This window comes from Schistocerca serialis, chromosome 9 (assembly GCF_023864345.2).
Source record: "Schistocerca serialis cubense isolate TAMUIC-IGC-003099 chromosome 9, iqSchSeri2.2, whole genome shotgun sequence".
Lineage (NCBI taxonomy): Eukaryota > Metazoa > Arthropoda > Insecta > Orthoptera > Acrididae > Schistocerca > Schistocerca serialis.
Window position 1 is genome coordinate 14,278,872 of NC_064646.1, and position 27,291 is coordinate 14,306,162.

The following is a 27,291-nucleotide window of genomic DNA, read 5'->3' on the forward strand; positions in this document are numbered from 1 at the left end:
ACTATCTAGTCCCTTTTCCCACCACCTTCTTTGTGTTCACTCTGGTCCAGTCCTCACCTCTTTTTTTCAACATGCTCCTCCACACATTTCAACCATCTAGCCCTTAGTCTTCCTCTTGGTTGTTTGCTTTGCAACTGCATTTCATTGATCTTCTTGGAAATCCTCTTGTTTTCCATTCCCTTTAAGTGCCCACACCATCTTAACCTTGATGTTTCAATTCTGCTGAACAAGTGTTCCTACTTCACTACTTCCCTTACGCTTTCATTTCTCATCCTATTTTTCCTTGTTACTCTTATCCTAATTCTAAGGAATTTCATTTCACATGCCTGTAATCTGTTTACACCTCTTTTTCCATTACCCATGTTTCAGACACTTGGGTCTGTCCTGGGAAGTAGTAACTTCTATATATTACTTCTTTGCTTTTTTGTGGGACGTCTTTGTTCTAAACCAGGAATGTTTCTGCCTGTCTGCCATGTTCACTGATCTCTTTTTCATTTCTTCCCTTTTCCTCTGTCACACTTCCCAAGGACTTGACACTTTTCAATTGATCACATGCAGTTCTTATTCTACTAGCAGGTCTTTTTCCTTTCTAATAGTGACCAGGAGCTCACATTTGTTTACACTGAATTTCATTCCACATTGTCCCACAATTTCCTTACAAGCACCCAGCTGTTCCTGAATCTGCACCTCCCTGTTTTTCCAGATCATCAAGTCATCCATGAACACCATTGCTCAGTTGGTAGAGCACTTGTCCGCGAAAGGCAAAGGTCCCGAGTTCGAGTCTCGGTCCGGCACACAGTTTTAATCTGTCAGAAAGTTTCATATCAGCACACACTCTGCTGCAGAGTGAAAATTTCATTCTGGACCATTGCTTTTATCTTGTCTTCTCCAGTTTTTTCTGCCATCACAGTCATTCTCTCATCCAAGACCACAATGAAGAGGAGAGGTGACAATGTACAGCCCTGTTCGCACCACTTATTTGCTGGAACAGAGTCAAGCAGTTAAACTGTGGTTATTTTGAAAATCATGTTTAAAAAGCAGTAAACTGATTTGCAAAGATTCCACTGCTCAAAGACCTAAACCAATAGGTTTTAATGCCAGAGAACTGCGCAGTCAAACAGAAATTTTAAATGAAATTATGAAAAATTTCTGCTAAGCTTCCACTGGCACCAGTTGAAAGTAGCCAGTCCCCGTGATGCAACAGAGACATACAGCAGTATAGATGGACTCGACATCATCAGCAACCCAGGTTCACTGAATGCAATGGAAGAGCGGGCTAATGACACTATGCTGAGCTATTCTGCAGTGATCCACATCACAGTACTTTTGCACCTCAGAGTTGTTGCGTTACTAAGTGTTTACTGTTGTATGTAATGGAAAGTTCACAATGGAACAGCAATTATAAGAAACGGTTAGATAGTTACTCACCTGACAGACGAAGCATTAAGTGGTAGATAGGGACATTAATGAATGACTACTAGGTATTATTTAGATATCGAATTAAGTCCTTTATTGATAATATAATGTTAATGAACAGACAAAAAAAATCTACTCATCAAGTGGTGGCAGGGGAACACACTAACAAAAGGATTTAACTTTTACAAGCTTTTGGAGCCAGTGGCTCCTTCTTCTGGTGGGAGAGTTGAAGGAGAAGGAAGAGGTGTGAAAGAAAAGAGCTCGAGAGGTTTAGAGGAAAGGGGTATGGTTTAGAAAACTCAACCACAACCCCAAGTCAGGGGAGACTTCCAATTCAACTCTTCTGCCAGAAGGAGGAGCCACTGGCTCCGAAAGCTTGTAAAAGTTAAATCCTTTTCTGTGTGTGTTTCCCTGCCACTGTTTGGTGAATAGATTTGTTTTTATCTGTCCATTTACTTTGGATTAAGTCCTTTGTCACACACACACACACACACACACACACACACACACACACACACACACACACACAGCCACTGTCATCCCAGGTTCTGAGGCCTGACTGCAATAGCACACACTGTGTGTGTGTGTGTGTGTGTGTGTGTGTGTGTGTGTGTGTGTGTGCGCGTGCGTGCATGTGTGGGCGCACGCACACTTGAGTGTGTGTGGGCATGCATGAGTGTGTGTGTGTTTTGCCTATGTCCGATGAACCATGGACCTTGCCGTTGGTGGGGAGGCTTGCGTGCCTCAGCGATACAGATGGCCGTACCGTAGGTGCAACCACAACAGAGGGGTATCTGTTGAGAGGCCAGACAAACATGTGGTTCCTGAAGAGGGGCAGCAGCCTTTCCAGTAGTTGCAGGGGCAGTAGTCTGGATGATTGACTGATCTGGCCTTGTAACATTAACCAAAATGGCCTTGCTGCGCTGGTACTGCGAACGGCTGAAAGCAAGGGGAAACTACAGCCGTAATTTTTCCCGAGGACATGCAGCTTTACTGTATGATTAAATGATGATGGCGTCCTCTCGGGTAAAATATTCCGGAGGTAAAATAGTCCCCCATTCAGATCTCCGGGCGGGGACTACTCAAGAGGACGTCGTTATCAGGAGAAAGAAAACTGGCATTCTACAGATCGGAGCGTGGAATGTAAGATCACTTAATCGAGCAGGTAGGTTAGAAAATTTAAAAAGGGAAATGGATAGGTTAAAGTTAGATATAGTGGGAATTAGTGAAGTTCGGTGGCAGGAGGAACAAGACTTTTGGTCAGGTGATTACAGGATTATAAATACAAAATCAAATAGGGGTAATGCAGGAGTAGGTTTAATAATGAATAAAAAAATAGGAGTGCGGGTTAGCTACTACAAACAGCATAGTGAACGCATTATTGTGGCCAAGATAGACACAAAGCCCATGCCTACTACAGTAGTACAAGTTTATATGCCAACTAGCTCTGCAGATGATGAAGAAATTGATGAAATGTATGACGAGATAAAAGAAATTATTCAGGTAGTGAAGGGAGACGAAAATTTAATAGTCATGGGTGACTGGAATTCGTCAGTAGGAAAAGGGAGAGAAGGAAACATAGTAGGTGAATATGGATTGGGGGGAAGAAATGAAAGAGGAAGCCGCCTTGTAGAATTTTGCACAGAGCATAACTTAATCATAACCAACACTTGGTTCAAGAATCATGAAAGAAGGTTGTATACCTGGAAGAATCCTGGAGATACTAAAAGGTATCAGATAGATTATATAATGGTAAGACAGAGATTTAGGAACCAGGTTTTAAATTGTAAGACATTTCCAGGGGCAGATGTGGATTCTGACCACAATTTATTGTTTATGAACTGCAGATTGAACCAGAGAAACTGCAAAAAGGCGGGAATTTAAGGAGATGGGACCTGGATAAACTGAAAGAACCAGAGGTTGTACAGAGTTTCAGGGAGAGCATAAGGGAACAATTGACAGGAATGGGGGAAAGAAATACAGTAGAAGAAGAATGGGTAGCTCTGAGGGATGAAGTAGTGAAGGCAGCAGAGGATCAAGTAGGTAAAAAGACGAGGGCTAGTAGAAATCCTTGGGTAACAAAAGAAATATTGAATTTAATTGATGAAAGGAGAAAATATAAAAATGCAGTAAATGAAGCAGGCAAAAAGGAATACAAATGTCTCAAAAATGATATCGACAGGAAGTGCAAAATGGCTAAGCAGGGATGGCTAGAGGACAAATGTAAGGATGTAGAGGCTTGTCTCACTAGGGGTAAGATAGATACTGCCTACAGGAAAATTAAAGAGACCTTTGGAGAGAAGAGAACCACTTGTATGAATATCAAGAGCTCAGATGGCAACCCAGTTCTAAGCAAAGAAGGGAAGGCAGAAAGGTGGAAGGAGTATATAGAGGGTTTCTGAAAGTATTTGTATGGAGTGTAGCCATGTATGGAAGTGAAACGTGGACGATAACCAGTTTGGACAAGAAGAGAATAGAAGCTTTCGAAATGTGGTGCTACAGAAGAATGCTGAAGATAAGGTGGGTAGATCACGTAACTAATGAGGAGGTATTGAATAGGATTGGGGAGAAGAGAAGTTTGTGGCACAACTTGACTAGAAGAAGGGATCGGTTGGTAGGACATGTTTTGAGGCATCAAGGGATCACAAATTTAGCATTGGAGGGCAGCGTGGAGGGTAAAAATCGCAGAGGGAGACCAAGAGATCAATACACTAAGCAGATTCAGAACGATGTAGGTTGCAGTAGGTACTGGGAGATGAAGAAGCTTGCACAGGATAGAGTAGCATGGAGAGCTGCATCAAACCAGTCTCAGGACTGAAGACCACAACAACAACAACGATGAAGGACTTAGTATGACAGCGAAATAATATCTAACAGTCTTATATCAATGTGTCTGTATATATATGAATATAATGAGGGAAACATTCCACGTGGGAAAAATATATCTAAAAAGAAAGATGATGAAACTTACCAAACAAAAGCGCTGGCAGGTCGATAGACACACAAACAAACACAAACATACACACAAAATTCTAGCTTTCGCAACCAATGGTTGCCTCGTCAGGAAAGAGGGAAGGAGAAGGAAAGACAAAAGGATATGGGCTCTAAGGGAGAGGGCAAGGAGTCACTCCAATCCCGGGAGCGGAAAGACCCACCCTAGGGGGAAAAAAGGACAGGTATACACTTGCGCACACACACACATATCCATCCACACATACACAGACACAAGCAGACATTTGTAAAGGCAAAGAGTTTGGGCAGAGATGTCAGTCGGGGCAGATGTACAGAGGCAAAGATGAAGTTGAAAGACAGGTGAGGTATGAGCGGCGGCAAATTGAAATTAGAAATTAGCGGAGATTGAGGCCTGGCGGATAGCGAGAAGAAAGGATATGCTGAAGGGCAAGTTCCCATCTCCGGAGTTCTGACAGGTTGGTGTTAGTGGGAAGTATCCAGATAACCCGGACGGTGTAACACTGTGCCAAGATGTGCTGGCCGTGCACCAAGGCATGTTTAGCCACAGGGTGATCCTCATTACCAACAAACACTGTCTGCCTGTGTCCATTCATGCGAATGGACAGTTTGTTGCTGGTCATTCCCACATAGAACGCTTCACAGTGTAGGCAGGTCAGTTGGTAAATCACGTGGGTGCTTTCACACGTGGCTCTGCCTTTGATCGTGTACACCTTCCGGGTTACAGGACTGGAATAGGTGGTGGTGGGAGGGTGCATGGGACAGGTTTTACACCGGGGGCGGTTACAGGGGTAGGAGCCAGAGGGTAAGGAAGGTGGTTTGGGGATTTCATAGGGATGAACTAAGAGGTTGCGAAGGTTAGGTGGACGGCGGAAAGACACTCTTGGTGGAGTGGGGAGGATTTCATGAAGGATGGATCTTCCCAAAATTCACAAACCCAATCATCCCGGCCGTCCCATTGTAGCTGGTTACCAAGCCCCCACCGAACGTATCTCTGCCTACGTAGATCAACACCTTCAACCCATTACATGCAGTCTCCCATCCTTCATCAAAGACACCAACCACTTTCTCAAACGCCTGGAATCCCTACCCAGTCTGTTACCCCCGGAAACCATCCTTGTAACCATTGATGCCACTTCCTTATACACAAATATTCCGCATGTCCAGGGCCTCGCTGCGATGGAGCACTTCCTTTCACGCCGATCACCTGCCGCCCTACCTAAAACCTCTTTCCTCATTACTTTAGCCAGCTTCATCCTGACCCACAACTTCTTCACTTTTGAAGGCCAGACATACCAACAATTAAAGGGAACAGCCATGGGTACCAGGATGGCCCCCTCGTATGCCAACCTATTCATGGGTCGCTTAGAGGAAGCCTTCCTGGTTACCCAGGCCTGCCAACCCGAAGTTTGGTACAGATTTATTGATGACATTTTCGTGATCTGGACTCACAGTGAAGAAGAACTCCAGAATTTCCTCTCCAACCTTAACTCCTTTGGTTCCATCAGATTCACCTGGTCCTACTCCAAATCCCATGCCACTTTCCTTGACGTTGACCTCCACCTGTCCAAGGGCCAGCTTCACACGTCCGTCCACATTAAACCCACCAACAAGCAACAGTACCTCCATTATGACAGCTGCCACCCATTCCACATCAAACGGTCCCTTCCCTACAGCCTTGGTCTTCGTGGCAAACGAATCTGCTCCAGTCCGGAATCCTTGAACCATTACACCAACAACCTGAAAACAGCTTTTGCATCCCGTAACTACCCTCCCGACCTGGTACAGAAGCAAATAACCAGAGCCACATCCTCATCTCCTCAAACCCGGAACCTTCCACAGAAGAACCCCAAAAGTGCCCCACTTGTGACGGGATACTTTCCGGGACTGGATCAGATTCTGAATGTGGCTCTCCAGCAGGGATACGACTTCCTCAAATCCTGCCCTGAAATGAGATCCATCCTTCATGAAATCCTCCCCACTCCACCAAGAGTGTCTTTCCGCCGTCCACCTAACCTTCGCAACCTCTTAGTTCATCCCTATGAAATCCCCAAACCACCTTCCTTACCCTCTGGCTCCTACCCCTAACCGCCCCCGGTGTAAAACCTGTCCCATGCACCCTCCCACCACCACCTATTCCAGTCCTGTAACCCGGAAGGTGTACACGATCAAAGGCAGAGCCACGTGTGAAAGCACCCACGTGATTTACCAACTGACCTGCCTACACTGTGAAGCGTTCTATGTGGGAATGACCAGCAACAAACTGTCCATTCGCATGAATGGACACAGGCAGACAGTGTTTGTTGGTAATGAGGATCACCCTGTGGCTAAACATGCCTTGGTGCACGGCCAGCACATCTTGGCACAGTGTTACACCGTCCGGGTTATCTGGATACTTCCCACTAACACCAACCTGTCAGAACTCCGGAGATGGGAACTTGCCCTTCAGCATATCCTTTCTTCTCGCTATCCGCCAGGCCTCAATCTCCGCTAATTTCTAATTTCAATTTGCCGCCGCTCATACCTCACCTGTCTTTCAACTTCATCTTTGCCTCTGTACATCTGCCCCGACTGACATCTCTGCCCAAACTCTTTGCCTTTACAAATGTCTGCTTGTGTCTGTGTATGTGTGGATGGATATGTGTGTGTGTGCGCAAGTGTATACCTGTCCTTTTTTCCCCCTAGGGTGGGTCTTTCCGCTCCCGGGATTGGAGTGACTCCTTGCCCTCTCCCTTAGAGCCCATATCCTTTTGTCTTTCCTTCTCCTTCCCTCTTTCCTGACGAGGCAACCATTGGTTGCGAAAGCTAGAATTTTGTGTGTATGTTTGTGTTTGTTTGTGTGTCTATCGACCTGCCAGCGCTTTTGTTTGGTAAGTTTCATCATCTTTCTTTTTAGATATGTCTGTATATATATATATGTATATATATAGAGTGTTTGTTTTAACTTGGAACAATTAAATATCTTGAAAAATAGGCTCATATGACAAAAATGTTCCAGATGAAAAGTTAACATATTCCAAGTGGACCACTGTCTATGCTAAAATTGGCTGAAAAGCAACACACAATTGTTTTAGGAATTCCAGTGAGCTCCTCAATTAACCTGGTAGGGTACCACAATCATTTCGAAGGATTTCAGCCCCTTTTTGAACATTTTGTACAACTTGAATTGTCGATGATGCTCCTGGATGTGGATTACTTTCAGTGCTCTGTCTACCATCATGAAACCTAGCATGCCACTTTAAACATTTTTATAACTCATCGCTTGACCGTCACAAACAGTTTGTATCATTTCAAAAGTGTGTCTATAGCACTTCTACTCTTTAATACAAAACTTAATGTTCACACTTTGTTCCATTGCTCCTTTTAAGACCGAAGTTGAAAACATTCTGTTAAAATTTTCTGTCATCACAAGCAGCCTGTAATGCTAGTGCTCTTAAATTTAAACCAGAAGGCAGTCAAAATAGCACAATAGTTAATTCATGCATTCACAGATGGCATCAGTAATTAGGCAAATATAAAATCAGCCCCTTTTCTCCCCTTTCTTTTTGGTGGGGGGTGTGGTGCAATGAAAAATGTTGCTTCTTCAGCCATAAGAACAAGTCCTTTTGCCAGTTCCCATTATTTGTTATTATTAAGTCACAGAGAGCCTCATCCCTCAGTGCTGTCAATAGCATGCACACAATATTTTAATCTGAGCTATCCTGTTTTCCCCTTCTTTTCACCTGATTTGTTACTAAGGAAGCATCATTTTCCCCATTAAATTCAAGACATGTTGTCAGATGTATGACCTGTTACTCCAGTTCCACATATACACTAATAAATCCTTGTGGGAAAATAATAGTGCCTGAATCATTTCTAAGTACGTACTTTGATAATGTTATGCGCAGATATTTATGTTAACTTTAAAAAACCATGTCTTTTTTTTATATTTTGCTGACATCCTTAACAATATATAGGATGATTACAATTAAAGTTCCAGTTTCAAAATGCTGTAACAGTGAACCATTGCATGATGTCAAATTTGAACATAATATTACCAATGAAAGGGGAGACTTGACGGTGACAAAAAATTAACAAAAAATTTAAACAATGGAAACTTCAGGTTTGTGGCGCTGTAAGTGACAGAATCTGAAAAATAACAGAGCCAGGGTACACAGCTGTTCCTCAGTTTGCAACTGAGATGTTCAACATGACTCTCAATGCAGGGCCGTGTGCTGCTGGTACAGCATTTTTACAAGAACGGTGACTGTGTGTCGTCAGCTCTGCAGAAGTTCCAGACACTCAGGGTGTAAAGAAAGGCATTGGTCCAATGTCTGCCAAGGGTCTGGAGAAAATGATTACGAAATTCGAAAAAGACAGGTTATTTAGGTTATTTTGAAGTGCAGTGTGGCAGAGGGTCAAAAACAATTGATCTGACTTAATTGTAGATGGGCAACAGCATTGCAGGAGGGGTCAAGTGGTAGTGTACAAACATGCAGATCGTGGGGAACTTATGGACACACTTGGAAGCACGGTGCATAAAATTCTACAAAACATCTTGCATTGCTAGCCATACAAAATTACCAATGTTCAGGAACTGCGTCATCCTGACCTGTCAGAAAGGCACGTGTTTGCTCTACAATTTCTTGCTCACATGGAGGTAGAAAATGAATGGCCATGGAATGTTCTGTGGACAGACAAAGACCACTTCCATCTCCAAGAACGACAGTACACCGAACTGCAGAAGTTGAGCAATGGAAAATCCACTCACACATCAACCAGTACAGTTTCATTCTGCAAAGGTAACTGTGTCATACAGGATTACAGCATCATTTATCTTTGGGCCATATTTTTTGAAGGCGATGGTTGTGGATCCTGTTACCTGTACAGTCACTGGTAAACACTATGAGTGTCTTTTGTGCACTGACATCATTCCAATCCTTAATTTAATTTGTACTATAATCCTTAAACAGCTTGGATATGCAGGCAGCATGATTTTTGTGGAAGATGGCGCTCCACCGCACATTGCAGAATCAGTCAAGCAGCTGCTGCAGGGACATTCTGGAAATGCTAGAATTACCAGCCATCATTTTATACAGCCTGGCCATCCAAATAATCTGATCTTTATCCATGTGACTTCTGGCTTGTGGCATTATCTGAAAGATATTGTGCTCAGTGCTCTGATTACAAAATAGATGAACTGAAGGCACGCACTGCGAAACACATTCTGTACATGAGCCCTGAGATACTGTGATATGTTGTGGAACTCACAGTTTCTCGATTTCAACTTGTGGCATGAAACAGCGGACAGCATATCGAACATGTCTCGTGCTAGTCTTACAACAATTAAAAACCAATTTAATTGTTACTTCTGATATAGTTTTTGGATTAAATGCAGTTAAAAACTGATTTCATCATTGCTTTTTATGCAGTTTTTGGCCTTAGGAGAATTAAAAACAAATTTTCCCACATGATGTGGTACGACCTTGCTGTGGTGGACGGGCTTGCCTAAGTAACAGTTCCACAACTGTTGAAAGCCAAACTTGTGTGATCATACACATTGCTTAATACAGTTGGTTTAATGGGCACCATAGCCATTGTATTGCAATTCATCTGCCATTTGTAGCCGAATCTATTTACATTACGACACTTACAGTGGCCATCTAGTGAGAAAACTGTCATTAAATTCTTTTTGTTTCCATAGCATATCCCTCCTACTTTGATAACATTCCATTCAAATTTGATGTCATTCTGAGCAGTGGTTCTTCTTTTACAGCATTTTGAAACTTGAACTTCAACTATAATCAACCCATACTCTCAAGTTAAATATGGATAAAACATTGATATTTATACTTGTAAATCCAGTCCTTGATGGGCACCCTGTGTTTTGTGAATGCTCTGCTCTTCAGCAGCTGGTGAATGCAATGGATTGGCAGGAATCCTGGAATGTCAGCATTGAGATTGGCTGTAACTGGCACTTTCACAGCATGTGATGTCACAACCTAGAATTTAGATAATCATACGAGCACAATCAATTTCACAAAAAAGCTATAAAATGTTAGCAGTTTTCTGTATTACTCTTCGTTGCCACATATAATACACAACTACAACAATAAGTACTTTCACGAATTATATAACTCAATTGTTACAAATTTGAATAACACAAAATACAATTCCATGCTCATCTGAGATCAACACCAGCAATTCACTTGTATCTCCGTCAAATATCAAGAAAAGTAAATTCAGAGTCATAGAGCTGTTTCCTTTCCTAGAAAGATCTTTAGTTACACTGAGACATAATTATAGAAAGAAACTGGTAACAAATGCTACACCATAACATAATCTGTAAACCAATAAAATCAGTGATATCTGTCAATTGTCTAGGAGAAATGGTGGAAGAAATGGTTTGGGTTTAACATCTTACCAACATTGTATTAGGGAGCGTAGCAGCTCAGTTGGAGAGCTGTGATCTGTTTTAAGCAGTGATAAGGCATAAATACAAAATCAAATAGGGGTAATGCAGGAGTAGGTTTAATAATGAATAAAAAATAGGCGGGTAAGCGACTACAAACAGCATAGTGAACGCATTATTGTGGCCAAGATAGACATGAAGCCCATGCCTACTACAGTAGTACAAGTTTATATGCTAACTAGCTCTGCAGATGATGAAGAAATTGATGAAATGTATGATGAGATAAAATAAATTATTCATATAGTGAAGGGAGACGAAAATTTAATAGTCATGGGTGACTGGAATTCGAGAGTAGGAAAAGGGAGAGAAGGAAACATAGTAGGTGTATATGGATTGGGGATAAGAAATGAAAGAGGAAGCCGTCTGGTAGTATTTTTAATCATAGCTAACACTTGGTTCAAGAATCATAACAGAAGAATCCTGGAGATACTAGAAGGTATCAGATAGATTATATAATAGTAAGACAGAGATTTAGGAACCAGATTTTAAATTGTAAGACATTTCCAGGGGCAGATGTGGATTCTGACCACAATCTATTGGTTATGAAATGTAGATTAAAACTGAAGAAACTGCAAAAAGGTGGGAATTTAAGGAGATGGGACCTGGATAAACTGAAAGAACCAGAGGTTGTACAGAGTTTCAGGGAGAGCATAAGGGAACAATTGAGAGGAATGGGGGAAAGAAAAACAATAGAAGAAGAATGGGTAGCTTTGAGGAATGAAATAGTGAAGGCAGCAGAGGATCAAGTAGCTAAAAAGACGAGGGCTAGTAGAAATCCTTGGGTAACAGAAGAGATACTGAATTTAATTGATGAAAGGAGAAAATACAAAAATGCAGCAAGTGAAGCAGGCAAAAAGGAATACAAACGTCTCAAAAAAGAGATCGACAGGAAGTGCAAAATGGCTACGCAGGGATGGCTAGAGGACAAATGTAAGGATGTAGAGGCTTATCTCATGAGGGGTAAGATAGATACTGCCTACAGGAAAATTAAAGAGACCTTTGGAGAAAAGAGAACCACTTGCATGAATGTAAAGAGCTCAGATGGAAACCCACTTCTAAGCAAAGAAGGGAAAGCAGAAAGGTGGAAGGAGTATATAGAGGGTCTATACAGGGGCGATGTGCTTGAGGACAATATTATGGAAAAGGAAGAGGAGGTAGGTGAAGATGAAATGGGAGATACGATACTGCGCGAAGAGTTTGACAGAGCACTGAAAGACCTAAGTTGAAACAAGGCCCCGGGAGTATACAACATTCCATTAGAACTACTGACAGCCTTGGGAGAGCCAGTCCTGACAAAACTGTACCATCTGGTGAGCAAGATGTATGAGACAGGCGAAAATCCCTCAGACTTCAATTCCAATCCCAAAGAAAGCAGGTGTTGACAGATGTGAAAATTACCGAACTATCAGTTTAATAAGTCACAGCTGCAAAATACTAACACGAATTCTTTACAGACGAATGGAAAAACTGGTAGAAGCCGACCTCGAGAAAGATCAGTTTGGATTCCGTAGAAATGTTGGAACACATGAGGCAGAACTGACCCTATGACTTATCGTAGAAGAAAGATTAAGGAAAGGCAAACCTACGTTTCTAGTATTTGTAGACTTAGAGAAAGCTTTTGACAATGTTGACTGGAATACTCTCTTTCAAATTCTGAAGGTGGCAGAGGTAAAATACAAGGAGCAAAAGGCTATTTACAATTTGTACAGAAACCAGATGGCCGTTATAAGAGTCGAGGGACCTGAAAGGGAAGCAGTGGTTGGGAAGGGAGTGAGACAGGGTTGTAGTCTCTCCCCGATGCTATTCAATCTGTATATTGAGCAAGCAGTAAAGGAAACAAAAGAAAAGTTCGGAGTAGGTATTAAAATCCATGGAGAAGAAATAAAAACTTTGAGGTTCGCCAATGACATTGTAATTCTGTCAGAGACAGCAAAGGACTTGGAAGAGCAGTTGAACGGAATGGACAGTGTCTTGAAATGATACGGAGCAGCGAACTGTAGTCTAGCATGCTTTGTTGGCACAATCTCTGAATGCTGTGTCTCGTGTAAGTGTGCTATTTTCTGATAAATGTGAGATATATCACAGTTCAGACAGGAAGCATGTGGCTTTATGGTTCAAGAAAAATCTCTAGTATGCACAAGAGAGGGAAAGGAACTCACCTCATGTTACGATAAGAACTGGAAAATCATCAGATACCTGTTTGGACCGCATTTCTTTGAATGGTAACTGAAGGAAATCATTATTTCTACAAGTTCTGAATGGATTAATACCTCAGCTCAAAGGCAAGGGAATAAAGGATGACGTGTTGTTACAAGAAAATGCAGCTCCAGCACACTGTGCTATTCAGATCTGACTGGAATGGCAACCATACCTGCCAGCTCGTTATGGGGAATAATCGAGTCCCACATGGCTCAAGAGCGTTACACCAATAAAAATTGTGCTAAAGTGTTTAGGCAAGCCTTTGAAGCATAACTCGGGATATGCTCCACAGACGACAAGGAGGACTTGTAGATGCTTAGACCTCTGCTGTGGGCATGATGATGCACATACATATCTGCTGGATAAAAAGCTTTTGTATGTAAGTGCCCCAATATAAAATACACTGTTTTTGCCTAGGGGTAAAAGGACTTCTTGGATGTACTGAATAAGCCAATCTGTAAAGTGTTTCAGTCACTAATAAACAATAAACAGTCCATTACCTGCTCTGTAAAAATCTCCTGTGTGAAAATTTGTTTCATTCGTGTCATGTTGTTTGAACGTATCTGTACTTTCATTCCAAGGGTGGAACATACTAGTTCACAGATAGCACTTAGCTGATTGCTGTGGAAATGGATTGCCATAAGCAACAGCATTTCTCCAAATGATGCTGTCACTCCACTTGAGCTGTTGATAAGATTAAGAACAATAAATATTATTTACAATCATGTTCAACAAAAAATTTTACATTCCTCCTATACAAGATGATAACTCAATAAGTATCTGCACTAAATTTTCATAACTTGTTACAAATGAACAAAACTTAAAACAAAATAATTTTTAAACATAGTTTTCAATAGTTTCAATAGTTTTCACTAGTTTTCAATGCACTTAGTCCATTGTTACACAAGTTTTATTATACCATGACAAAAAACTTTTCAGGTGAGCAGCAGACAAGAGTATGCATTGCTTCCTTCACCCATGTTTGGGAATGAAAAATGCCCCTTGATGCATCGCTGAGTGGACCAGATGGATGTTAATGTAACTAGGTTAAGATGGGACTATATAGCAATTCTGAAGAGTTTGAATCGTGCAGGCAACAATATGTGGAAGCACTTGGTCATGATGGTGAGGAGGTAGTTAAGGGGGCGGGGGGAGGGGGTGGGGAGCTACTTCAATCAATTAATCTTGGCATTTGGTCTCAATTACAAACTTTCAATTGTTTCAAAATGATTGCCACAGGGAACAAATCAAGTGTCATAGTGATTTAGTGGGTAAGGTTTGAGTTTTGATCCCTAGTTGGTTATGTATTGTTTCTTTCCGCCTCTAGCAATGCTATGTTAATGGAAAAAATGCCAAGGTCTACCACGATCTGGAATCCACCTTAAACCTACATTTGGCTGAGTGAGTCCCCTCCAACAGGACCATGCAAAGTGAAATACCTTGGTGTTCTAGTTAACTTTCTGGTCAAGTGCAATTTAATCCACTTTCTTTAACATCATTTACAAAATTAATGCACATACTGTCATAATTTGGGCAGTAGTAAGCTTAAAGAAATAAATTATATATTTTGGTTGACAGAAGAATAAAAGAGGCATATTTTTGCACTGTTGCTCACCTTTCAAAATATGCTTCTTCCCTAACAAGCCACTGAACCCACTCTATGCTTCGCTTTTCATGTTCTTGTTGACTGATGAGAGAGGGACAAGCAATGAGCATGCAAAGACCCAGTGACACAAATCGGACTCCTGCAGGAGATGGTGGGGGATGAGATGTCAAAAGCTGTACAATTAGTGACACTTCCTCTTCCTGAAACCTGGAACAACAAGGAAGGAAAATACCACTATTATTTGTTATACAATATTTCACATAAGGTTATTAAAAGATGGAATATCAATGTTGCTAAAACCATTAATAAAAATGTTTATTTCATTAATCACATATTTAAGTACTGTAATCAATGAATTTATTACACCTCTCCAGGGGACATTGCCTTTTTGTAGCACTTACCACGTCGGCAGAGGTTTGTGTGTTCACATGAAGCTGAGGGCTATACCAGCTGTAGCACAGCTACTGGCCACCTCCCTTGCTAGGCAGATCTCAGTGGACGAATCAGACAAAGCATGTCCCACAACTCCCCATCTCTCCCACAATCATTCCAATAGTCCTTCCCAAACTCCCTACATACCCACAACAAGGTTTGATGGGATCTGTACTGAGGGGTCCATGGCACATGGGAAGATGTGTTGTCAATGTAGCCTCAGGGATACCGAGCAGCCTCTCTGAGTAATTAGCCTCGCACCATGTGGGGCTCCTCTCGTGTTGACCTGATATATCCCAGTTCTAATGGGATCAAAATAAAGAACACAGAAAACAATACAAAACTTTGAGGACTTGATGAGACCTCAAACACCCAGGCAACATGGTTGGAACTGATGGAAGATGTTTCTGCAACTGGATTGGGTGACAGACTTGTCCAAGAAATGGAAAATGTAACTGAGAAGTTGGACCACATAAAAATCAAATTCTTGTCTGGGGCTCAGAGGAGAAAACTTCTCACAGAACAAAAGGGAAAGGAAGGCAATGGATGGCTTACTAAACATAAGACTTCCAAAAAAGAGACTGCCTCAGAATGATGGGCAGGCCCCTTCCACCTCCCCGAGACAGGGAACAAAAGAACAAGGGAGGGATCTAACACTCCCACTTCTCAGGAAATTGGATCCAGTAAAAGGTGACACAAGAAATAGGAAAACAATCTATAGCACTGCAGTCTTGGTTTTTAGGATGGCAGTTATCCAACAGTGATCTCCACTGGTCAACATCACCTCACAGCAGAATACAAAGCCAATTCATTCATAGTAATTCTTGGCAAATTTGCAAGCACCATTAGAAAAGTAACACCTTGCGCCCTCAACCTTCTGCAAAACTGATGCAGGAAACAGGTTATAAAAGTCAGCTCCAGGAAAACTGTTGTAGTAGTGTTCACAAGGAAGCATACCCAGGACACATACTGCAGCCTCAAGCTTCTTGATGAGATTCTACCACTAGAGGGGGGCAGTGAAGTGTCTACAGGTAGCTGATGATGCAAAACTATCACGGACCCTTCACAAAACAAATCTCCAAGGCAAATGGTGCTCTTATGTCCAATAGACAGGCCTGTGGTAAGAGCTGGAGTCTACTTTCCAGGAGTATGTACTGGATATACATCTAGCTGTAATAAGACCTATGATAATTTATGCAGCTACAGTACAGTGAAATAAAGTAGAACACAAGGTGGCTACTACAGAGCTCGGCTAGGTGCACAGACTGGCTTTCTTTACCGTAACAGGCAGAGTTAGCAGACCACCAACTGCTGCGATGAAGACCACGCTAGACAGATTAAGACCTGGTAATAACGGGAAACCTTAGGAATATACAGTATCCCACCCCAATATAATGAATGTGGCAAATTAGGAATGGCCAATGAAATGCCAGCTGACTATACAATAATTTCCAGTCGCTTCAATAAACCTTTCAAGGCAGCAGTTGGAAGTAGGCAGCAGTGGAAGAAGGAACCAAATACCATTCAGGGGACATAGTCTGGTTTACTGGTGGGTAGGAAACAGAAAAATGTGCTGGGACCGTAGTATACAGGATATGGCCTAGAATAGAAAGAGCAATCAGTCTAGGGAAGCTGGCTACAGTATTCCAGGCATAAATACTTGCTATCAGAGAGTGTGTGGAAGAGAATCTGTGTAGGTGCTACATGGATCACAATATCTGCATTCATTCATACAGCCTAGCAGCACTGAAATCTCTCTCGAAGTACCCACAACGAGATCAAAGATCATTGTGGAATGCCACATTTCTCTTATGAGACTAGATAAGCAACAAGGTAAACCTTTTGTGGGCACCTAGTCACTCAGGAGTTAATGGCAATGAACAACCTGATTGGCTGGCTAGGAAAAGAGCGGTGGCTTCATTTGCTGTACCGAAACCTGCCCTAACTATCACTAACGCAATTAAGAATCAAAAATATGTAACTGGATCAATAGGCAGCCTGCAGATCCAAAAACAAAAACATGGCAAGCTAATGATGCTTCAAGAGGAGTTCTGCAATCCAGGGCTTGAACAGGAGACAGGTTACACTCATGGTAGAGCTATGACAGGCCCTGGGAACTTAATAAAAACACCTGCACACAATGGGTGTTAACAAAGAAGCACTTTAGCATGGACTATGGTGCGAGGAAGATGAAACTGTATCACATTTAATTTTCCAAAGTGAAGCACTGGAGGCCAAAAGGTATAGAACATTCGTGTCATTAATTCCTCAAGAAATTGTGGCCAATACAGAACTGGTACCTACTACTCTTTATGGGTAATGGCTGGCTTTACTGAAATGACATGGACAGGAAACTCAGTTTCGGTGTGTGTAACAGTGTCTCAATGCGTAAATGAGTACCCAGGGTGTGGTATAGGGCCAGTATTATTCACAATTTACATAAACAATCTTGCACATAGCACTGCAAGTCCTATGAGGTAAATTTCCAGAAAATGCTTTGGTATAGAGAAACGTCACAACACCTTGCAATACAAAGTGCCCAGTATCATATGTAAATACCAACATAAATCCTACTTCACTGTTTCACTTTCCAACTACCCAGAAAGATGTCCTGTCAGTTATCAGAACTTTAAAAGTGAATCATTCTACTGGAATAGATGGCATCCCAGGCAGCCTTATTAAAAATTGTGGAGATCTCATTAGGGAACCATTAGTTCACCTTTATAATAGTTCCTTTCAAACTGGAATTTTCCCATTGTGCCTAAAAACAGCTAAGCTCAAACCACTATTCAAAAATGTTGAGAAGGATGTAGTGGCTAACTACACGCTCATTGTGCTCTACTATCTGTATTCTCAAAAATCATAGAAAAAATTGTTCAAAGAAGAGTAGTAGATTTTCTGGAGGAGCACAAAATACCACCCACAGCACAACATGGTTTCAGGAAAGGTCGATCAACTGACACAGCAATTTTTGCACTATTAAGTGAAGTACTTCAGAGACTAGATAACAGCAAAAATGGCATTGGAATGTGCCTAGATCTCTCTAAGGCATTTGATATCAGATCACAAACAACTATGCCTAAGCTTGACAACATGGGGATTAGAGGAACATCTAACAACTGGATAAAGTCATACCTAAGCGGTTGAAAACAAGTGGTCGAAGTGCAACATCAAAATTTCATCAATCTCACTCAACACTATTCAAACTATGAAACCATTAAATATGGAGTGCCACAAGGTCCTCTTACATTTCTGTTATATGTGAATGACCTAAGCAAATTCTGCAGGAATGTCATCCAGTTTGCTGACAATACAAGTGTGGTAGTGAATGGGAAAGAAATGGAAATGCTTCAGAAGTCTACAACAGAGACACTGAGAAATATTGAAAACTGGTTCAGTCACAACAAATTGGTAATAAATGCAAGTAAGACATTGGCACTAAATTTATATAATGTGAAAAGAGGTGAGCAAACCGCTCAGCTTCAGATATTTGACAAAGAGCTTCAGAATGTAGACAACATTAAGTTCTTAGGAAATGGAATTATTTTCTGGGGTAACTCTTCTCTTAGCCAAAAGCTCTTTAGGCTACAATAAAGAATTACACAAATAATGTAAGGTGTAAAATGGAATAAAACCTGTAGACCACTCTTTTTAAAAGCTAGCAGTCCTCCCACTTCCATGTGTTTGTGAAAAATGTTCAATGGAAAATCCCACTAGCTTCCAGAAAAATGAAAATATCCACTCCTATAACACCAGGCAAAAAGGAGACTTTCATCTAGAGTCCACCAACACCACCCTAAATAAAAAAGGAACCCTGTATTATGGGAAAGTTATTTATAATAAACTTCCCCCACAAATTAAATCAATAAATGACATGGCAAATTTTAAGTCAACTGCTAAGGCATATTTGACTAATCACTGCTTCTACAGCCTCCACGAGTTCCTTGAAAGTTCACTAATGATTTGTGTCTTTGCATTAGTGATGTATCGTATAAATGTTACTAGAACTTTACAATTTACCATGTAAATGTAACTGTAATACAAATATTAATCTGCCAGTACAGTACATGCTCTTTCTGCTTTAAAATATCTACTCTTTATTTTTGTACAATATTTGCTCTGTATATTGTAACTCAGTGATCACTGAATGTAGAAACAATGACATTAATGCAAATTTAATATTATATTTTGTTATACATTGACTTCACCTACATCAGAATATACTATTTGTGTACTATATGATTACCAGGACCAATAAAACTCTACTATACTCCAGTAAACTGTAGTAAAATGCAGGAATACCTGCAGAGGGTTAATACCTGATACGGGTTGTTCATCCTAAACATAAACAAAAGTAACGTATTGCATATAAATAGGTAGAAAGTCCTGTTAAACAATTACATGACTGGAAATAACTAAAATGAGAAGTAATATGTTGCACATCTCTTCTTGGAATAATAGAAAAATACCTAAGAGTATGAAAGGCCTAAAGTGTAATGAACATATAAAACCAGTTGTGTGAGACCAGATTGAAATTGTGTTGGAAGAACCCTAACGAAATGAAACTCACTCATGAAAGAGGTAGCTTAAAAATCCCCAAGCCCAATTAGTTTTTGACAACTGCTACAGACAGGAATATTTTACATAAATAGAACAAGAGAAATTATGTGAAATGAGATGATTTTATCAACATAATTTGAAATTCGTGGTTTTAAAGAAGAGTTGTGAGATTTGGCATTTTACAATTCCCATGTAAAAATGTAGTAAACCTGAAGGTATCAGAGTACTAATATTGGTAACTAATTAGCTACTGAATTTTCACACTGGATTTTAACCTATTATTCCAACTCTAGCAGTCATGTATAAACTTAGAATAACAGTTCATTTCAGATGTAAATAATGTAGCTCTAGATGTGTCATTAAGCAAAAGTAGACATACTCCCAATAAATTCCATTCCAGTAACAGTTTGAAGTTACATTTCCCACACTTCTGCACACTAAATTGTACCAAAAGAAGACACAGTTCTGACAGATTTTTAGCATTTTAGTGATCAAGCTTGAGCGTAACTCACACCACAATACCATGTCCAAAAGATTGTGCCCAAGCCACCATGTCTACAGAACCACACCTGACAATATCTTTGGCCACAGTTTTCTTCAAGTGTGAGCTACCTATTGCTAAAAACTGGACTCATTTTGTATGGGAACCATATACAGACATCTTGCAACCTGTACATCATGACTTGATGTCTTCTGTTGTCAATTTCTAAAATTATTTCAAAAGAAACAGTAGTGAACACAAGAGCTGTTATCCTGATTGAGTGAGCCAATGCGTGTGCACCGTCATGAGGTTCGTGCATGTACTTGTTAGATTTCGCAATCTGCTATAATCCTGTTACAAATATATCACATCTGTTGAGCGATCATAAAATTTTGGAACCTCTACAGGAAGAATTCAATGATTCCGGATCACAGGGAGAAATATCTGAATGGGAAAGTCTGAAGAAGATCCATATTTAGGTAAGCTGAAGTATAGTACAATTTTTCCTTGCTAATATTGTTGCTACCGACACTGCAGCTGTAATTATAATTTATTTCTGTTTTATTTGCCTTAATCTGGCTTTTTTCATAGATAAATCTGAAGGTGAAGTAGCATCCAACATGTATTTCCAAGTGTTGTCTTGAGAAAATGAAACAATCTACTGGAAAGCCAGGAAAGAAACAACCTGGTATTGCCACAATTGCAAAATACCTGTCTGCATGCCAGAATATGTTAGACGTTTCCATACAGAAGCCAATTACATGTGAAAGTGATGTAAATATGGTTCATTAATTAACGAGAATATTTTCTTAGTACATGAGTACAGATATGAAAACCATCAAATACGGCCTTTAGTTTTGCAAATATGTAAACCAACATGGTGTCTGCCACTCTGCTTCTATTAGCCACCTACAGCACAGGACAAGTGATGTACGCAAACATCACAACCCTCCCATATGATAAGCAGAAGAATTTTAATTGTGCTCCATGAAATAGTTTGATATTTTCCTATGAAATTATGTTAACGGGCTTCAAAAATTCATAACCAAAATACAATCTTCCAACCTAACCTAGATCTCAGTCTATGCAACAGAGCAGGCTGTTGCCACAGTCTTCATTCATGAAATAGTAAAAATAATATTGACTAAACACTGAAATAAACATTTTCAGTGTTCTCCTTTACTGCCAGAAAAATGTTTACATGACATCTCATGTCCTGTGCATGGATGATGGATGCAAACTGAGAAGGTGCGTGTTTATTTACATGTTTGTGAAGCTGAAGTGCTGTATTTGGTGGGGTTTGTATTTATACTTGTGCACTACAAAACCACACAGATTAATTGATACACTGCACCAAAGATTTTTCCAAACTGCACCATCTTTAATATGATTTGTTGTGTAAAAATACTGGGAAATGTGAAGTCACCGGATAAAACTATTACCTATTTTCCAGGTTAAAGCTTTTGAAGATTCCTTCATTATTGTGCCAAAATGAATTTTTGGTGATGAAATCAGCACACTTTTGATAAACGTAATGGGACAAATACTTCAAGCAAAGGTGGAAGGAACACTGCAACACACAGAGTTGCACCTTCAAACTAGACTAATAACTCATATGGTCATAGATCAACAAGTCTGTTTTCCCAATAGTAGGTTCTTCTTTTAACCATAAGATGATAATGATGAAGTCTGTTAATGCTGACTTCCAAAGAGCCCATCCTAGTTTACTTGTAATGACAGTATTCAGTTGCATAAATATTCTGAAGGAAATAGGGACACTTTCAAATGTTTAGTGTTGTGCAATATTCTGAAGGAAATGGGGACACTTCGTAATGTCTAGTGTTGTGCTGAAGGCACTTTATATTCCATTTTCAAATATAGACTCCAGGCTGCTGCTTTGTGTTGATGGGTCAGTGGCATAATGTCTCAAGTGACATGTCAATGCTTTCTTTTAAATAACTTTGAACATTTTATGGTAGCAGAGCTATTTTTTCTTTAGTTGATTAGATGTAATGGGTTTAATGCAACTATTTTTTCCAATGTTGTAAATAATATGATCTGTGATGCAAATAAATATAATACGGTATAACTGATGGCTAGATTTTAATTTTCATTATAACACTGGAAAGCAATGAAATAACACAAAAGTAACAAAGATTGGGTACTTCAAAAATATGCTGTCAGGAACTTAAAAAGACTTCTATAAAAGACTTCTTCCTGTACCAAAGAACTGCTCATCTATCTGGGTCGCTTACCAGGTATTATTAATATAAGGGATACAAATGAACTTATTCAGCAAGTGAAAGAGCATCAGAGATATGCTCGTCAAACTTCAGTGTCAGAAAATGACAGAAATGAGCAATTGTTAAGTCTTCTCCCTCCCAGATGTCAAAGGACAATAAAATACAGACTTTTCTGTTAGGTATGTTACGCCTACTTCACAACTTCGGCAAATCTTATTTCCAGGTTACTAGTACAGAAATATACCTAAAAACTAATTTTTAAACTACCAGAAGCTAGAGATTCTACTGATTTTTATCTTCAGTTGTTTAAATATTAGAAACATAACAATGTGTGATGTATAACTGAATATAGTAAGTCTTTTGCTGTTAATGCAGTTAACTGTCATATAGTGTGTGTTTAAAATCAGCATGTTACAACAAGGTAAGATTAAATTTATAAAAGTGTGTAAATACAGGTATAGGAGATATTTCCAGTTAAAATACGAAACACAGTACTTGTACTCAACTACAAAAAACACACATCAAATTACAGTATATTTTCAGTTACAATGAACTTTTTTACGTAACAAGAGGAATTTGCCAGTTTCAGAAATCCAGCTCTACTAAAGTGCGCGTCATTTATGTTGGCGGCCGAGTTTAGGTTCGTTCTGCGCATCTGACGTCACAAAACACAGTCAGCCAATGAACAGAGACGACGTTGCCAGATCTCTGACTGCAGTGCATAGCAGGACGAGTGTCTTCAGTTTTAGAAACGTTCAGTCATAAATAAAGTAATTGAACAAAAGCAATGTCTTGATAGCAGACTTTCTTTTATAGAAAGTTTGGAAAAAGCATTCTTTATACCAGTTGCTTCATATTCTATTAATTAATTAAACCAAACAAGCAATAAGACTCCTAATTCAGGCGATAGCAAGGAAAGGTGTTTGTATCATTCTCACTAACCGCTTTTTCGCAATAAAGAACAGCGGTAATTGTTTATTTCCTATTGTACTTCGACGAAGCGTGAGTAATTCATAGTCACACCAACAGTGTTTGTCAGTATTTTGCGTGACGTGTTAGAGTCCTCATGGCGTTCTGAACTCAGACGAGCTGCGTTAGCATAACGGATAAGGTGTTGGGCTTCTAGGCGAAAGGTTATGAGTTGAAACCTTGTGCGCTGCTTAATATTTTCATTATTTAAAAACAATATCGAAGTGCCTTACTTCACGAATTGTATTCGTTTGAATGCAATTTTTTGAAATTTCTAGTGCTTTGTCTCTTCATTAACCCTTTCGCTGCTGCAGACACGTGCTCCCCGCATTCCGTGCTGTGCGCGATTTTGTCATCACTGTACTGCTCGCCTGGGCAGACACACGGTGTTCCCACTGCTTTGACACACTTATCATTCGATTTCACAAAACCTATTTGGCCCAAAAATTTGATTTTTACACGTCTTCTTAACTGATACCTTCCCCCCATAAATGACTTAATTTTGTTTCGATGTTCAAGGCAGTTATTATGCAGCATTACATGTAGTAATTTTATATGAAATTTAGGTATCTTGTCCACATTTCATTCTCAACATTGTGGCAACTAAAATCGACCATACGGAAAGTATACTCAATGGACTTTTACCTCTGCAAACTCTTCAAAATTTCGTGCAATGGTTTACTATATTTAACGCTGCATAATAACTGCGTTGAACATCGAAACAAAATTAAGTCATTTATGGGGGGAAGGTATCAGTCAAGAAGACATGTAAAAATCTAATTTTTGGGCCAAATAGTTTTTGTGGAATCGAATGATAAGAGTGTCAAAGCAGTCGGAACACGATGTGTCTGCACAGGCGAGCAGTGCAGTGACAAAATCGTGCACAGCGCGGAATCCAGGGAGCACGTCTCTGTAGCAGCGAAAGGGTTAATGCGGCCTTGGTGGCTTTACTTCACGAACTGCGCGCTCCCCCCTAAACGCAAGCTTGCGAACTATGCTATACTATGGGGCTGTTTCTTTTGGCGCCTGCGTCGTGTGCAACTGGCAACGCAGCAATCTCCCGTGTCTGGGCAGGCATGCGCGAGCCGCCAAGATAAAAGAATTGAACTTTAGATTCCAATTCAAGTCTCTCTCTTTTAAATTTTCTTACAGAGGTTGATGAGCATCTTTGGAGAAACAACTTTAAAACATTCACAACAAGCAGTTATGAGTAAAACAATAATGTACATTGTGAACCGAAACACGTTTATCCTTGCACATTCTGAGTTCATCTAGCAATGTGGTAATTGTGATTGGTCTTGCAATAAAGCTGCCCCCATGCACACCTCTAACAGTTCAACTGCAATAATACTTACTTTATAGCAGCAATGCCACGCAATGCACAGTATAATCTTAGTAGAGCTGATGCCTGTACAACACAGGAATCTGGCAGCTGGCTGTCTAAAGAAAACAGCACAATGGTCTGAAGACGACGAAGCAATTCATCACGAAGCAACTGCAATGCTGTATGCGATTCCCATTTACGCTGTGGAAACAAACATTTTGAAGCTACAACTTATGATAAAAAGTGAAATACATAATTTTTAAGCAAACATGTTGGACAAACATAAAGGTTCCACTCACTGACCCATTTCATACACAATGGTAATGTAAACAACCATTCAAACAAATAGAATTAGGTTGTTACTTGCAAAAAAGCAAATTACTCATGACAATTGCATTTCACAGATGAATTCGGTTGTTCCATTAAAATGTATCTAAGATCACATTAACATTCAACTGCAGACTAAAGATTATACACAAAAAACATATGCTCATTTTTGCCATGTGTTTGTAGGTTTTCCTTTGCACTGAGGTCTGTGATCTATGATGTGAATGTAAGTTTGTGTTCCTTAATACTGTATTTTTCTCTGTGTAGAGTCTGTTCTGAATGAATATGCATTATAAAGCCTTCTTCATTACATGTAGAGCTCAAGCTCACTTTTCATAAAGACAGAACACAAGACTGACAACAGCTTTGTTGATCAGAAGAAGATTCAATTGTCTTCTGTGTTGCAGAGATCCAGGTTATGGATTCAATGAGATTAGTTATTTTAGTTAATTTGCATGTTCCTTTTATCACAATTGCAACACCTCATTTTTTCTGTATCGAGGATATCAAATGGCTCGCAAATATTCTTAGTGAAACTATGGCTATCATTTATATGGCTGGGCTTCACATTAATCTTAATCCACATTTAAATTTATAAACTGGTTTGGATTGACCACAGGTCCATCTATAATTGCCTTCATAAGCAAGCTCAAAGTTTACTGGAAGGAAAGGTATACCACTTTCAATATGACCACACCAAATGAATCATCACAGTATTCAAATCAACCTTCTGGTTTAGCATGTTATTAAACTGACTATGTACTTAAATTCATGTTTGGAGTAGAAACACTTTTGAGGTAAAAGTGATTTCAATTTGTTTTAAAACTGTTTTCATTATGTATCAGTAACTTTAATTGACAAAGGAGATGACCACATGTTACGGCTCTTACATTCTTAACTGTTTAAACTGTGACCTGTTCTTGACAACAATTTTCATGGGAGTAATCATACCGTGTGGTTTCTGTTGCCTGAGACTGCAGTCATGTGCCTATCTGCAACTCAGCATCTCCTCTATCTGGCGAGTAACAACTTTCCTTCTCATAATAGTGTTGCATTCCATCCTGGATTTTCCACTGTTTAATCATATTGTGCGGCAGCTGTTCACCTGTATAGTTTTTAAATAGTTGGCTATATGGGGTTAACAGTTGTACATAAAATATTATCCTTCTAGCATGTTTCTGTATAACAAATACACTGTACTGAATTGCTTCCAGATATTACCCTATAAAATTATTTAATGAAAATGTGTAAATAAGCTAACAAAGCAGAACAAATGTTGGTGCACTTAAAGTTTCTGAGAGTTTTATAATAGAGGGGTTATACAATTAAAGTTCTCATCAATAGGTACATCTGGGAATTTGAATGTTCGAATGTTCAATTTCACAGAAGTAAAACCTTCGGAAAATCTTTAAAAGCATATTTACAGCATCACTGCTTTCATTCCATGGAAAAAATATTAAAATGTAACATTATTATAAGACAAGAATGGAAGCAATTCATAATTTAAATATGTATGTATGTAAATGTAAGTTATGTAACATATTAGCACATCACACACACACACACACACACACACACACACACACACACACACACACCACTGCATAGGGCTACGCTGCCTCTGTAGACGGGAGGACCAATAAAGTACAGTGAGTGAAAAAAATTGCAACACCAAAAAGGAGTTGTGCAACATAAATGAAAGTTAGTAGGCATGTTTCTACATCTGAAAGATGGTGTCTGTTCAAATTTCATACCAGTTGCTAAATAATGGTGCTAGTAGTGCCACTATGAGGACGCAAATCACGAGTGCTTTAAATAAACACTGTAACTGTTGTAGGCCTTATTTACCTTTGAGACTGGACATGGTGAGTTGATTCGAGTCAAGAATGCCTTTCAGGTGACAAAGACAACATTATCAACACCTCACTGAATTTGAATGAGCTCATGTAAAAGGGCTACAACAAGTTCGATGATCCTTCTATGATACTGCAGAAAACTTGGCAGCAATGTAGCCACTGTACAAGATTTCCGACAGCAGTGGTCACGAGAATGTACAGTCGCAGGAAGACCAGGCACTGGACTACCACATGACACTACCAAGGGGGAAGACCATCTTGTTTGACTTATGACTCTTGCGCATCATACTGCATTTGCAGCACTAATTTGACCGGCAGTTGGCACCAAAGTGACACAACAAACTGTTACAAATCAGTTACTTCGAGGGCAGCTCCAAGCCAGTTGTCCTGCAGCAAGCATTCCACTGACCACAAAGCACCACCATTTGTGACTTCAGTGGTGTCACGTTAGAAGCAA

The 27,291-nt window shown here is 39.9% G+C and overlaps 1 protein-coding gene across 1 annotated transcript in view; it reads right to left on the reverse strand.

Moving 5' to 3' along the window:
• Positions 1-27,291, reverse strand: part of LOC126418954 (integrator complex subunit 2-like) — a 91,398-nt gene that overhangs the window by 34,686 nt on the left and 29,421 nt on the right. The window contains 4 exon segments of the mRNA XM_050085996.1: positions 10,219-10,367; positions 13,537-13,720; positions 14,652-14,849; positions 24,683-24,852. Of these exon segments, the coding sequence (XP_049941953.1) occupies positions 10,219-10,367; positions 13,537-13,720; positions 14,652-14,849; positions 24,683-24,852 (701 nt within the window).